Genomic DNA, 15,567 nt, shown 5'->3' with positions numbered 1-15,567 from the left:
CACCCTCACGGCTGCTTTGCGGGGTAGCCGCCCCAACAGGTGGGAAAGGACCCTCTCCGGGCTGCACCTCAGCCCAGCGCGGCCTGCCGCCTTGCGTAATTGAGCAATAATTACCCACTCTTTCTTTTTTTAGACAAACACCCTAACTGTTGTACATGCAAAAGAAGAAGGGAAAAAAAAAAAAAAAAAAAAGGGCGAGGAGTATTAAGAGAAATCGAGAAATCCACCGCCTCGTTCCGCAGAGGGGGAGCGGGCGCTGCTGGCAGCAGCTGACGATGCTCGCTCCGCGGCAGATGCGCCTCTCGGTGCTGCTCAGCCCCCCCGGCGGCGGCGCTCAGCCCCGGGGCTGCGGGGGAGGCCGGCCCCGTTGCGGGGAGGCAGGAGCCGCCGCCGGCCCCTCCCCGCCGCCGCCGCCGCCGCCCGGAGCAGCAGCAGCAGCGATGCCCAAGTTCGCGGAGCGCGGCCGGAGCGGGGGGGGGCGGCGGCGGGGCCGGAGCGCGGCGCTGCGGGCAGCGGGGGGGGGGGCCCGGTCGCCGCCCCCGGCCCGGCCCCGCGCTGAGCCCCGCACGGCCCCGCGCCGCCCCCGGGGCCGCCCTCGCCTCGCAGAGATGCCCCGGACGGTGCTGCTGCTCTGCCTGGCCCTCGGGCCGGTCCTGCGCGCCAGGTGAGTGAGTGCCGCCCCCCTCACGCCCCCTCCCTGCCTCAGTTTACCCGTCGGGGCAATGCGAGAGGAGGGGGTTGGAGTGGCAGCGCTTCTCCCCTAGCTCGCCAGCCCGGCTCCGGCGGGGATTTGGCACCTCCGGCTGTCCCTTCCAGCGGGTCCCGTCGCGGCAGCACCGAGTGCCCGCATGTCCTCCGCAGCCCGGGCTCCCGCTCCGCGTGCCGGGATGGAGAGGGCAGCTCGCTTTCCACCCTGGCATCGCCCCCTGGCTGATCCTGCCGGGGGACCCTGCCGTCACCCCGCTGGCTGACCCTGCCGGGGGCCGAGCTCCTTCGGGGGTGCCCGGAGCCGGACCGGAGCGAGCCGGGCACGTCCGGGAGCTCCATCCACCCCCGGGGCATTCCCACGTGCAGTAGGGCTGGCCGGGAAGGAGCTTGGGTCCCCTTCCTTGCACTCCATCCCGGGACCCCGAAGCCCCCGCAGGGTGTGCGGGCTCCTGCCCTGCTCCACAGGTTGGCCGCGGGTGCCCGCTGCCAGCCCGGTGCCAGCCCGGTGCCCCCATGGAGGCGAGCGAGCGGAGGCAGGGGCGGGCAGGTGGCAGTGCTCTCCCAGGGCCAGCCCTTCGTAGGCTTTTCTGTAAACAGCGATGAAAGGGCCCACGCACAAGGGGGTTTCAAGTTTCTCTTTCCGTTTTTTTCTTTTTTTTTTTTTTTTTTTTTTTTTTTTTTTTTTTTTTTTACGATTCCTAGCCCCGCTGATGAGTTTAATGGCTAGATGGGGAAAGAACATGTTGTCAGCAGATTGTTACCCCCAGGGCTTGGGGGAAGAGGGATTTCACTGGCTGAAGCTAATTGGCAGAATAAGCCGCCTTAAAGCCGATCAAATCCCATTACAGATGCAGCCAGGGACAGGGAGCATGAATCCTGCCACTAATGGCCTGCCCTGCCAATGCTTCCCGACCCCGGGGGTGGGCACAAACTCCATCCCTGCCATGGTCCTGCGTGGTTTGGCCTTCCCAGGGTCGAGGAGCAGGAGCTGCCCCACTGGTCATGCCCTGACACCCATTCTCTGCCGTGCCCTGGCACAAAACCTCCCGGGAGGAGATCCCTGCAGGTGCCAGGGGCACTGGGGGGCTGAGAGGGAGTGGATCCGTGGTGGTCCCGGTTCCTGTGCCCCACCATCCCTGCAGAGCATTGCCACGAGCCCTGCATCTCCAGAGGGTGAGTTGTGAGCTGCAGGATCACACGGAGGAGTAATTAAATGTGTTGTATTAATGTATTCACATCCCCTTGGGCAGGAATGCTCACCCTACAGCTGGCCCAGGCTCTCCTCTGCCCAGTGCCTCAAGCCTGAGCCCTGCTTTGCCAGGAGCAGTGGAGGTTTGCGGAGGGTGGGCATGATGGAGTGGGAGAGGAATCCTGTGAGAGGAGAAAAAAGAGCAAGTTACATCAGGGTCTTGCTCTGCATCTGCTGCGTTTTTCCTGGGTGCAGTTGTGGAGGGTTTAAAATCTCCTCTTCCCTGTTCCTCATGGTGGGTGCTGGGGTGAGGAGCTCTGCAAACGGAGCTGTGCATGTGAGCTCTTCTCGTGGTACAAGCAGCAGGACCCTTCCCCTGGCACTGCGGGGGCTGGGTGCTTTTTGCCAGGGGATTTAGCACTCCCCAGAGGGTGCCCCCAGCACAGAGGCTCCTTCACCAGCCTCTCCCGGGGCACTGCCTCGGCTGGGACCGGGGCAGCCAGCTCTGAGCCCTGAGGGCAGGAAGGCAGGATCCCTGCGCAGCATCACACCCGATGCTGGGCTGGGCAGGTGCCTCAAACCATGCAGATTGGAGCACTGGGGCTTCATGGAGTGTGCTGTCAGAGGTGGGAAGAGATGTGAGATGGGTAGGGGCAGTTAGAGCCCCCATCCTTAAATCCTCTGCCTGCTTTTAATTCAGAGTCCTCCCCCCTGTGCCTACAACCCTAGGGGGCAGTGGGCTGGGTGAGTAAGGACACATTAGCATGTGGTAATTAGAACTGACCACAGTGCTTTTTGACCAAGGAAACGTTGTTGTTGCATTTTGCTGCTCTCTTTTTCTTGGGAGCGGGGAATGCTTTCAGCTGTGCTTGCAGCAGGGCTGGATAGAGCCCGGGGATCTGCATCTGTGCTGGGAGGCTCCTGCCTCAGGGCCACCAGCAGCAGCAGTGACAGTGGGTGTGCAGCCCAGCCAAGCACCACCAGCTGCCCCAGCAGGCAAGGAGCAGAAGTTTCTTCGTGGCTCTTGTTGTTCTTCCCCTGCTCCTGCCAAGGGAACACCTTGGGCACAGGGGAGGGAGCCAGGCACAGCTCCTCAGGTGAGTTTCCCCAGCAGTGAGTGTTTGGAAGCCTCAGCCAAACAGGTGTCTGCCTGAGGAACAGGGAATCAGGGAGTGAGGCACGGCTCTGTCCTGCTGTAATGCCACGGGCTGCCCAGGGAGAATTGTCCAACCTCATCCATGCATGTGAGCACATCCGAAAGGACACCTCCCTGCCATGCCAGCCTCCTGCTCGGGGCACCAGCAGGAGCTGCCATGGCCCCAGCTCTTCTGTCAGCACCAAGGATTTCCTTGCAATGCCCCCAGTTCTGCCCTGCTGTCAGCCCCTGCCCACACTGTGGCTGTGTCCCAGCCCATGGCCCTGCTCTGAGGAGGGTGTTGTGGCATCTCAGCGTGCAGAGGTGAGGAAACACAGCTCTGCCTTTCCCCCTAGCTGCACAGAGACATATGAGAAGTGGCTGTCCCCTGTCACCAAGCCAGCTGCTTTGTGCCTGGAGATGGAGCTGCCAGGCCAGGCAGTGTTCACAGCACGTTGGGGATCTCTCAGGTCTGCAGTGTGACATTTCCATTAGCAGCTGGAGGGGGGATGCTCGTGTCACCTTAACACCTCTTCTCTGCAATAGACCTCGAGCTCTTGCCTTCTCAGTTTAAAGTGGGGCCACCAAGAAGAGAAACCAGGGAGGAGGCAGTGGCTTGCAATAGGGTGGCATGAGAGTTACACTCTTAACCAGCAAGGGCTGATGTGTGTCTGTGTGTGCACAGGCACTCAGAAAAATCATATTTTCTCCAGCAAAAGCTGGCTTGCTTATGCTAAGATGGCTTAGTATGGTTTAGTCGGCTGGGATTAGCTGCATTAGCAAAAAGCATATTTTTGGTAGTGTCCCTGCATCTGTAATAGGGATATGACTCCCTGGAAATGCTACCCCAAGCCTCAGTGACACTAAATGGGGGGAAACCAAGTCTGAGAGCAGGCAAGCTCAGATGGGGTTTGCTCAGCCCACAGAGGGATATTTCAATTTCTGCTGTAGCCTGACAGTCTCTCAGAGGACCGGGAATTTTGGCAGGGCAGGGAGATGTGCAGAGTTCAGCGCTGGCAGGTGACTTCAAGAAAGTCAGAGGAAGGGAACACGGAGAAAACATTTCAGTGCAGGAGGCAGCCTCCATCACCCAATGCTCTGGCAGGAGGGAAGCAGTTCAGATTGCATTTTGGATTGCAGTTTGGATTGCATTTTGGATTGCTTTCCCTCGCCCTGAGCTGTGCTGTGGGCACATGTTCCTGTCAGGAGCAGGACCAGACCCCGATGCGAGCCCTGGGCCACCCTCTGGGGTGGGCTGGCAGTGCCCTGTGCCACCCTGGGCTGGGCTGGCGATGTCCCCTGTGCCACCCTGGCACTGTGCCCCGTGCCCCTAGAGCTGCTGGCTGCTTGGAGCTCCCTGCCCGCCCGCCTTTGGGAGCCAAGGCCACGGCGAGAGCCCGGCCAGGGCGCTGCTGGGATGGGGAAGAGCATCCTGCCAGCGCTGCTTAACACTCCTTGAGCGTGGTTAGCGAGCGCAGCGCAATCAGACGGGAAACAATGCGCTGATGTAGCAGCACCTAATGCGCGGCGGCAGGCAGCCCGGCCCGGCCGGGGGACACGTCCCGGCGCCCCAGAGATGCAAAGAGTTTTAAAAGCGTGTTTTGGCTGGGGTTTTGGGAGAGGAGCATCTGACAAATCGGCCGTAACGTGTCAATTTAATGCTTTTTCGACCCCTCCGAGTGCATCGGCCAGGCTGTGCCTCTGCAGGCGCTGGAGGGAGATGGGGTCTGTTCAAAACGAGAGCAGGCTCTCGGTGCTAAAGTGATTTCAGCATTTATTGTAAGAAAAGAAAGGCCCAAAGCAAGGGAGCTCCGGCCCAAGCAGGAGCATTCCCGTTGAAGATGGAGCAGCGCTGGTGCTGGGGCAATGGCCCCGATGTCCCAGATGGAGCAGCACAGATTCAGTGGGTCAAAGCCCCTTTTGATCCTGCTTTTTGTCCCTTTGGATTGGTTCTTTTGGATCCTTCACTTGTATGAAGGTTTCTTTTTGGATCCTTCATTTGCATTTGCGCTCGATTGGCCATTACAGTTCTGTCCAGGCTGGCTGGTGCTGCACTTTACTGAGGTGTGTTATGGCACATTGTGTACCAGATTTCTTACAACTACCCTTTTAACCCCTTTTACAATATAATAACCAAACTAACAGCACATGCTTAACGATCTAACAACTATTTTACAACAGTTTCTAACCTATTTTTAGCAGCCCCGTGGTGCCTGGCTACACCTTGGAGCTGTGAGGCTCCCGCTGGGAAGTGTCAGCACAGTGACAGCTCCCACTGAGAGACCCTCGCTGTCACTGCAGCTGGTGACACACTGCCATGGCAGACGTGGAGGGGGCTGTGCTGGCATCCTCTCCCACACATGGCTGTGGCATTCCAGGGACAGCCATGTGGATGAGCTGCCCAGAGCAGTGGCAGGTGGTTGCAATTTCCCGGGTGACCATGTGGACCTAATCTAATTAGATGCTTTAGGAAAACTCCTCTAGGAAAAGGGAGGAGTGTGAAAGGTTTAGAGAGGGCAGGGTTGAAAGGCAGTGAGAGAAGCTGTTGCTGAGTGGATGGTGTCCAAAGGAGGATGGATATGAGCTTTCCTTGCCTGGCTGGGAGCTGGGAGATTGGGAAGATGGGACATCCTTAAATGGGAGCTCACGCCACAGGCTGGGGAGGAAGGGTTGGTGAGTGCAGGGAATGGGTTGTGGCAGGTCCTGGCCTGGAGGCAGAGGAGTTTGCATAAGGCTTTAATTTCCAGGGATCGGTGCAGGGCAGATAGCTGGCTTCCTGGCATGCAGGATGCCTGTGTGGTAGATAAGGACCTCTTTTCTCTGAAATGCATTCATTGCAAATGTCTTGCTCCCCAAAACCACTGTTTTGTCACTGTCTCTTCCCTCAGAGGAAGCCTGCTTCAGGTGTCAGCAGCAGGCAGAGCAGTGGAGGTATTTGAGGTGAACAGGCAGCTCTGGCAGCAGGAGCTGCTGGGTGGGATGAGCAGGAAGGCAGGGAAAGCAGGGACTGCCTCCCACACCTCGGGGATGAGCAGTGTGCCTCCAAAGGGAGCTGAGGAGGAGGTGAAGTACTCCATGCTAGTTTTTCTCACTGGTGGCAAGTCCCCAGCATGTCTGGTGACCCTGAAGTGAGCAGAGGTGCCAGGTGAGTTGTGCCTTCTTAGTAGTGTGGCTGAGAGGAGATCCCTGAGCTCCTCACGCTGTGCCTTTTAGCTGCACTGCATCCTCCTCCTTTGGTATCTCTGGAACACAGCTGTGCCCCCACTCCCAGGGAGTGCCGGAGAGCTGCCACAGCCACGTCCCTGCCCTCTGTCTCTCCTCTGCAGGTGTGAGAGCACAGAGGAATACGATTACGATTACCTCAGCATCAATAAAACCTGGGTCCTCACGCCCAAGGCACAGGAGACCGATGCCACGCAGATCCTCAACTCGCTGCTCAAGAACTATGACAACAAGCTGAGGCCTGACATTGGCAGTAAGTGTCCCCTGAAGCTCCCTGTGGCCACAGGTGTGACCTGGCCTGGCCATGTCCTGTGTTTTCCATGCTTTGGTGCTTGCTGGAGCTGGGATTTTTGTTGTGGTAGAGCCACGCTCATCCCAGATGGGATCATTCTTTGTCTAATCCCTCTGCCAATGCTCTTGGCCCCAGCTGATGGTGCCTGTTTTCTTGTCTTTCCAGTCAAGCCCACCTTCATTGATGTGGATATCTACGTGAACAGCATCGGGCCGGTGTCTGTCATCCAGATGGTGAGTGCTGGTGTGCATGCAGGGCACGGTGTCCCCTCCTCATGGTGCCTGCAGGGCACAGTGTCCCCTCCCCGTGGCAGTGTGAAGGTGGTGTTGACATGAGAGGTTTCCTTTCCCTTGGTGAGGGTGCTCTGACCTGCTGGGAGCTGGAGCTGGAGAGCCCTGGGCACCGTCGATGGTGATTGCTTGTGTGTCACCTTCCCACTGCAGGGCTGGCCCAGCTGGGGCAGGTTGTGTCCTGCTGCCTAGACATGGTGTGAAGGTGATGTTGGCATCATTGGAAGTTTCCTTTCCCTTAGTGAAGGTGCTCTGACCTGCTGGGATCTGGAGCTGGAAAGATCTGAACACCATCGATGGTGATTGCTCATGTGCCTGCAGGGCACGGTGTCCCCTCCCCATGGCAGTGTGAAGGTGGTGTTGGCATGAGAGAAGGTTTCCTTTCCTTTGGTGAAGGTGCTCTGACCTGCTGGGAGCTGGAGAGCCCTGAGCACCATCCCTAGTGAGGAGCAAGGTTCTCGAGTGGCCTTGGTGAGCCCACAACCCTTCCACTGTGGGTGATGCCCTCTCTGGTCTCTGCTGGAAGGGGTGGCAGACACTCCTGCCTGGTGGCTTTGCCCTCTCCTCCCTGGGAAGTGTGTGGGCACCAGGATGTTCAGGGCGAGGTGGAACCAGGAGGGCTGAGAGGGGTACCTGGAGATGGTTCCCATGGTTTCCATGGCAGTGTGAAACCTGAGTGCCCAGGCCTGGCCTGTGGTGCTGGGCAAGGGGAAAGCAGGGGGTCTTCAGGTCCAATGTTTCTTCTTCATAGTCTAGCACTTTAGAGAGATGCCACCAGGACTGTGACAATTTCTCCTTATGGCTCAGGACCCAGCTGTACCAAGAGCTGTGAAAACACCTAACACAGACACTCTTTGATCAGGAGAGCAACTGTTTGCTATTTAATTTTCACAGGAAACTTCCTTTATTATTATTATTTTTACTATTTTCCCTGCAAAGTCATCTTTTTTCCCTTTTCTAGCAAGGAGCAAACCTGACTAACCTGACTGTTGTCAGGTTTTGAAAGACTTCTCCAGTCCATTGGGCAGTGAGGTTGAGGGGACAAAAGCAAGATACAGCCAGGACAATTTGGTTGGTTTTTTTTTTTTTTTTTTTTTATTTTTTCCCAATGCAAAACAGAGCAGGAACAAAACCATCCCCCTTAAACTAAAAAAAAAAAAAAAAAAAAAAAAAAAACCCCACCAAAAACCCCCCAAAAAACACCAAGTTTCCATGATAGGCAAGTTATTTTTACCTTCCAAAGTACAACATCTCCAAGGAACAAACCCCTCTGGGGATGGAGGGATGGTACAGTAGCTGAGGTACCAGTTCCACTCCAAGAAGCATTTTGAAGCAGCCCTTCTGGCTGCTCACCACCACAAGGATGTGCCCCTGGCAGCTCCTGCTCACGAGCCACCAGATGGGCACTGCCTGGGCACCAGCTCACACCATGAGGGCACCATCAGGAGGCCCAGCAGGGACAGCCTCGAGGCTCAGAATTTCCTTGCATTGCTGCAGCATGCCCAGCTCAAGGTGCAGAACCACAGCCTGAGTTGGGTGGGTGTCACCCCCTGCTCTTGGGACTTCTGCTGCTCACAATGACCCCAAGATGTGTTAGAAAGTCTCTTTTCCCAGCCCAGCAGTTGAAGAAGGAGTCAGGATTCTTCTGTTCTTGTTCTCAAGGTTGTTTATTGTTTCTTATCTATAACATTCTGTCTCTGGCCTGCTGAGGTCTGTCCAGCAGGACAGTTCCAGGCACTCTGCCTGCTCCCAGGGCAGTGTTATCTTTTTATACTAAAAACTACCTGTACATTATTTACCACAACTTCCCAATACCCATCACCTATGTTAGACAGTGAGCTTCTACCTTAAACCAATCCAAAAGTGCCACCATCACAGCAGAAGATGGAGGCCAAGAAGAAGAAGGAGAAAGGCTGGACATGCCCAGATCCCTCCATCTTGCCCCCTGAACCCCTATTCTAAAAACCCCAAAAATGTATTTTTCACATTCTAAAAACCCAAAACCTCTATTTTTTACCCCGTGACAAACTATTATTCTACTCATACTTTCGTGGCTTGCAGATCCTCAAATAAGGTTGGCAATTTTTTCCATGGGTCATGATCAAAGGCACAGGGGTCTTGGGCTCTGTGCCAGGGTCTCTGAGCCCCCTGGGAGGGGTTTGGGCAATCCAGGACAGCCAGAGGGATGTCCTGGGTTCTGACACCCTGCCACGAGCCCCTGCAGCCCATGGGGGTGTAAGGCCAAGGTGGCACAAGAGCAGCAGGGCAGGGGCTGGGTGTGCTCACCCCTTCAGGTCAGCCTGCAGGTAGAGCACAAGGGTCATGTCACAGCTGGCTGCTCTACCTGCTTTGCCAAGAAACCCCCACAAAACCCAGAGCACATCTTCATCCTTCCCTTTCCCTCTCATCCTTCCCTCACCACCCTTTTCCAGCCCTCTCTGCCATGGGAGCACTGCAGAGCCAGGCAGGTGCTAGCAGCAGAGAGTGGTTTCTACAATCCACTCTGCATCCAGAGTTCATCTCTCCTCCTAAACAGGGATGCTGCTGCTAGGCTGGTTTCCTAAGAAACACAGCTTCTGCCATGGTGATGGGGATGTGGGAACGTGTGTGCGTCCATCCCAGGCTTGCAGGATTTTGGATCTGCTGGGCTAGCACCAGCCAGAAATGGCTGCAGGTACAGCAGCTCCAGGCACATTCAGTATCTCTGGTATTTTTGAGGAAACAAGATTCCAGGCAATGACAACAGCCACCCCCACCAAGGGGAAAAGCTGTTGTGTGAACTCAGCCCTTACTAGAGACCAGGAAATCATGTGGGGGAGCTCAGCCCATGTGTTCAGCTCTCTCTGAGAGTCAGAAGAAGCTTTTTCTCTTTGTGAAATGGGGCTCCACTAGTGCACAGGACCCCTGGAACTGCCAGCATCTGCAGGGCTGTGCTGGGGGAACTGCTGCCATGGGGCTGACGCGCCCCTCTGCAGCCTTCCCACCTGAGGAGGGGATTGCTGTTTGTAGGAACAGCCAGGAGCTGCTCAGGCAGGGAGGAAACTGCTCAGCATTTCCAGGGGGCCCCCTGGGTCTCCCCAGGGTCCCAGAATTCACCTGTGGTCTTGAGACACCTCCATATGACATCTCCAGGGATATCTCTCCTTCCTTGTTCCCTTAGGTATCTTCTTAAGCTTGAACCTGTGATGCCCTTGTACTGTGAAACCTTTTCCCACGAGCTTGAGGTGATATTAAAGATACTGAAAGCAGCTAGGCCCAAGTCTTAATGCCTCAGATTTCTGCTATCTGTACCCTGTATATTTCCCCCTGCTCTTGGGAGAGGCTGCATCCTGCTCTGTGGTGTCCTGAAGCAAGAGGATGGGCAGTGACAAAGCTGCCACAGTGTCACCTCTAGACTTGGCTGCTTCACCCAGTTCTTTGGTGTTTGTTTGCTTTCCCATGCTGATGCAGTGAATTAAGTCATTCTGTGGGTCCTGGCAGGCCCTGGCAGGCTGGCATCAAACACATGATGGATGGTCTGTGCTGGGGACAGGTCATTCCCACTCTGTCCCTGTTGGTACAGTGTAGGAGTGTTGAGGGGTAGGATGGTCAGGATGGACAGAGACAGAGATCTCTGCAGCCAGGGCTGGAACTTGGGGTTCATTGCAAAGGGCCTGGGTGCAGGGCCCTGCTGGGATTTGGGGTTCATTGCAAAGGGCCTGGGGGCAGGGCCCTGCTGGGATTTGGGGTTTATGGCAAAGGGCCTGGGTGCAGGGCCCTGCTGGGAGCTGCCAAACACAGCTCAGAGCAGCAAAGAGAGAAGAGAGGGGGAGAGAGTAAGGAGGTAAAAAAGGTAAGGGAGCAAGGTTCCTGCTACAACACAATAAATCTTCTTCTGTGTTGAATATTCTGATTCTCACTAACCAATCTAGTACAAGATACAAATCCTATAGCATTTACATACAGCCTATAAGAATCACTACATTACCATCCTGTGTTACATTTTAAACCCTAAAAACTCCTCTTTGGGCCCCTTCTGCCAAGCTGTAGGGTCTGCTCTGACCCTTGGGCCTGCCTGCAAGCAGAGGGTGTTGTTCCATCAAAAGGGGATTACCTTCAGCTGGCCATGCCATTGTTTTCCAGTTGTTCAGTAACTGAGGGATCTCAAAGCTTGCTTTCATTTCAATCTCGCTTATAGTTTCCATATTCTCAAAATCTTTTGCCAGGCCATCATATTTATAAGGCTTTCCTGTTTCATCTTCCCCAACAGTACAGCTTCTCCCAACCTGAGAAGCTGTGCCCTCTCCCAGGGGCAGGCCCATCCCAGTGCCCCATCTTGCCTTTTCCCCATGCACAACCTGAGGAAATGCACATTTCCAAGGGAAGGGAGCTAGAATTTGTCTCAGAGCTAGATCTCTCTTGAGCCCATGGTTGACATTTCACTGTGCCACAGACAGAGAGGCTTGTGTAGGCTGGAAGGGCCACTGGAGGGGAAATGTCCCATTGATCTCCTTTACGTGCATTGCCGTGACAGTGCCTTATGTAAATATTTCTCTCTCACATAGGCTGTGTAGAAGACAAAAAACCAAGTTCTGCTTTTCAGAGACACAGCAGCATTGCTGTGGCTGTTTGCCTGGACCACTGTGGCCTATAAATCTGCAGCTGGAGGCCACAGGATGGCCTGACATGCTGCTGGAGTAGAAGGCTCCTGTGACCGTGTTCACAGGAGTTTTCAGATTGGGGAAGAGATGAGGATCTGACTCCATGTTTCAGAAGGCTTGATTTATTATTTTATGATATATATGACATTAAAACTATATTAAAGAATAGAAGAAAAGGTTTCATCAGAAGGCTAGCTAAGAATACAATAGAAAGGAATGATAAAAAAAGCTTCTGTCTTGGACAAGCCAGCTGACTGTGATTGGCCATTAATTAGAAACAACCACACGAGACCAATCACAGATGCACCTGTTGCATTCCACAGCAGCAGATAACCATTGTTTACATTTTGTTCCTGAGGCCTCACAGCTTCTTAGGAGGAAAAGTCCTAAGGAAAGGATTTTTCCTGAAAGTTGTCTGCAACAGGCTCCAACTTATCTGGTTTAAATCCTGGTCTCCTGTGATGCTCACCCTCAAAGGGTTAATGTCTCACTGCTGTCTTCACCCTGCTGGTGCTCTGTCAGGGATTGGGAGCTGGTCCTGCATAGCCACTGCCCAGCCTCCAAATGATAAATCACGTCAGGATACAAAACTGATTCCGGTCCTTAAAAATGAATAGGTGATTTGAAAATGCCCTGTGCTGGGTGTGAATTCTGCATTCCCTCATCAATCACTTGTCATAAATAACATTAACATTCAGGAGTCAGCAGAAGGTGGGCAGCTTTGGAGCAGGAAGAAATGGAAAGTGATTTCCTGATATCTTTTGTACACCAGAATGGCAGTCTTGTCTCCAGTTTAGGTGGCTGAGCAGATTTTATTCTGAAAAATATTCAGAATATTCTATTCAGATTGTATTCCCTCTTTCTGAGGGAAAGGACCCTCTGTGCTCTCCAAGGACAATGTGGCAGTGACCAGAAGCAGAGCTAGAAGGTGGTTCAAGGACAGGAGGTGGGAAAGGGGAAAAAGTGAGACCATCAGGTCCCACAGCTCTTTACCCCAATCACTGCATGGACTGGCATTTCCTCCCCAGCCCCGTGGATCTTTGGGTGGGACTGGGGCACTCAGCACCTCTCAGGATGGTGTGAAGCTGTGTTTACACCATCAGGGGAAGGATGCACTGGCCATGAGCCCCTCCAGAGCTCTGCAGCTACTGAGCACTGGCCAGCAGCCCCTGGAGCCAAATGAGTTATCACCCACGGTGCTGCAGCTATGTCTTCAGCTGGATGCCCAATTAGATTCCCATTGACACAGTGCTGAGGTGTCTCTAGCTTATCAGAAGCTCAGCCTGATGCAAAGCCCTGCCTTCATTCTCTGAGCATGTTTGTGGGGAGAGGTGCCAGGGAGGAGACTCTGGGTTCAGATTTTTCGCTGACTGGTTGTTTGCTGGAGGGATTTGTTCCTGGTTTTGTTTTGTAATGGCTTTATTGCTATAGATTATAGCTTTAACTGGTGTCAAGGGCACCTAGAGCTCTGGATCACCTTCCTTTAGGGATGCTTAACTCTCAGAAAATGAAAGTAAAGCAGGTGCCAGCTATTGGGGCTGAGTGTCTCTCAGTCCTGAGGACGTCCCTGAAGTGTCCGTGAGGGACAGAATGAGTGAGAGGGGGAGAAGTGCTTCTCTTCTGAGCCTGGGGATGGAGCAAATCTTGCCCAGAGCTTCTCAGATTCCTCCCAGAGGCCAGAGCTGAATGTCCTTTTCTTCCTTTCTTACACAAAACCAGGCGTGAGGCTCAAGGAGCCAGACTGAGAGCATGGTCCAGACACTGTGGCAGCCTCCTGGCAAAGGTGGATGGAGACATTTCAGTCATCCTTGGTTACCTGCCTCAGGTGTGTGGGATCAGAGTCACTGCACCAAAGGGCTGGTTTGGGTGCTGGGGGCTCCTCTGTTTGCTGTGTGAGGAGGAGATGCCCTTGTGTGCCAAATTCTGTAGCAAAACAGAATGACAGCCCTTCTGCTGGTGTTGTACACCACCTCAATCTCATTACTTAATGATAATAAAGATGGAAAGAGCAAAATTGGCCTCCATCATTCACCAGGGGCCAGGTTCTGCTGCCTCGGAAGTGCCTGTGATTTCCAGTGGGGGTTCTGAGCTCCTATCTCCATTGTTACAGCAAATTGTTTTCTTATCTCTGCCTGTGAGTGGGGGGCTGGAACCTGAAGGTGATATGTCCAAATAAAAGTGTTGGCTTTTCCCCTTGCCTCTCTAGGAAGAAGCTGCACACTCTTAAATTCATAATGCTCTGCTTGACTACATTAGTTACACACTCACAAAATTGAGGGTGAAAAACATATTTTCCCACATCTGGAGTACTGCAGAAAGCATTTAATAGATTTTTACATAGGGTGCATTTGTGGAGATGCTGCGAAAAAGGAGGAGGGGAGGGAAGAGGGAAAAGTTTATTCGTTATCAGCTGATGAATAATTAATTTACAAACATTGTCTTGTTAAATATAAATTGAATCCTCATTTGACACACTTCATAATTTAGAAGTATAAGCCCAGCATGAATGAAGAGAACCCCCCACTGACTCCTTTCATGTAAATCCCGAGGAGGCAGGCACGGAGGCTTGGCTCTCCAAGTTAAAGCTGACAAGGGCTGGTGCTTAGCAAGGGGATGATGTGACAGAGAGAGCCTGGGGACCTGGGGCACTTCCAGAGAGAGCTTGGGGACCTGGGGCACTTCACCCTGGCTCGTGGGGAGATGGCTGAGCGGGCCAGGGCGGCAGTGGGTGTCTGCAGAGCCCTTCTCCAAGGATTGATGCTCCACTCAGAGCTGCGGGTGGCTGAGCTCCGGATCACAATCCGAGGCAGCAGCTGCTTGGGAAGGGCTGAGCTCCCCCAGAGACCCCCGAGAGGGGACCAGGGATCTACAGAACTTAAGCCAGCCTTGCAGAGAGCCCTGGGGCAGCTGGAGCCTGGGGAAGCTGAGCCACATCCCAAAAAGTGCTGTGTTAAAGCAGCTCCTGTGACTGTCCCGCTGCAAGGCTTGGGTAAATTCCTTCCTTTCTCCCCTAAAAGACAGGGAAACCAAGACCAGTAATAATTGTATGGCTCTGAGGAGCACTTAAGTCTTGATTATACTTAGCTTTGGCTGCTTTGGAATAAGTAGGAAGGAAATGACTTGAAAATGGCACGCTGTTTAAAATGCTCCACTGTGTTGCTCTGGAGCACAAGATAAGCCTATAGGTAAAGGAAATCTGCTACCTCCCTCCTCCTTCCCTGATAATAATAGGTTCCAGCAGTTGCACAGCACTTCTCAACTGAAAGGACTTAAAAATCCTTCACAAATCATCTGTCTGGGAGGCAATAGCCCAGATGCACCCACTTTAGGGTGGATTGCAGTGCCTACAGCACACTGCAGTGCTCTGCCGAGGGCTGGCCATCAGCGCGAACCTGCTGGGGTTCTGCAGGACACACTCATGGGCTAGCCTGGGTTTTGGTCCCTGATAAGGACGTGGATCACAGAAATTTAAAGTGTTGGGAGGTGGTGTTGCTCACTAACAGCCCCGGTGCTTTTTCTGGCTGTTGTTCTCCGTGCCTGAGTGATGGCTCGGAGCTGTGCCGCATTTATTGCGTCTTCAAAATCCTGATGTGCTTGGAGAGGGCTCACATCTCCTGATTCCCTGATGCTCAGGAGCAGGCACTGTCCCTCATGCTGGTGTTCACAGGTACAGAAGGGCAGCATCTCTCCTCATGAAAAGTTTGTCTTTCCGTACAAAACCCCCCTTAGGCCATTGAGAAATGACACCAACCACGTGTGACTTGTGTGGGACAAACCACGGGCTGCAACTAAAGGTCTAATGGAATAAATAAGCTGCTGCCATCCTAAACATATCCCAAGAGCTTCCAGAATTGTCAAAGTTTGCTTCCAAAATGGAAAAGAGCTGATTTATTCACTATGAATAATGCAGCCAGCTCCTTTTATTATCCAGAACATACACTAATCCCCTCCAGATATTTTCTGTGTGACATCCATGTTGGTATTTTATTTACAGGCTGTGCAGAAAACTCAAGGAGTCTGTTATCAGTGAAAAGCTGGAGGTTTGCATCTGAAATTTGGAGCTAAATAAAACCTGAAAATCTGGACAGTGG

General features: G+C 53.7%; 1 protein-coding gene across 1 annotated transcript in view; it reads left to right on the top strand.

Annotated features, from left to right (window-relative positions):
- The first annotated feature begins 556 nt into the window (after positions 1 to 556).
- LOC131088384 (gamma-aminobutyric acid receptor subunit gamma-4) overlaps positions 557 to 15,567 on the top strand; it is a 43,061-nt gene continuing 28,050 nt past the window's right edge. The window contains exons 1-3 of the mRNA XM_058032402.1: positions 557 to 664; positions 6,359 to 6,507; positions 6,712 to 6,779. Of these exons, the coding sequence (XP_057888385.1) occupies positions 609 to 664; positions 6,359 to 6,507; positions 6,712 to 6,779 (273 nt within the window). The 5' untranslated portion in view covers positions 557 to 608. The remainder of the gene's footprint in view (positions 665 to 6,358; positions 6,508 to 6,711; positions 6,780 to 15,567) is intronic.

This window comes from Melospiza georgiana, chromosome 12 (genome assembly GCF_028018845.1).
Source record: "Melospiza georgiana isolate bMelGeo1 chromosome 12, bMelGeo1.pri, whole genome shotgun sequence".
NCBI classification, from domain to species: Eukaryota; Metazoa; Chordata; class Aves; order Passeriformes; family Passerellidae; genus Melospiza; species Melospiza georgiana.
The sequence above is the reverse complement of the archived record's forward strand: the minus strand, read 5'-3'. Positions and strand labels throughout refer to the sequence as shown.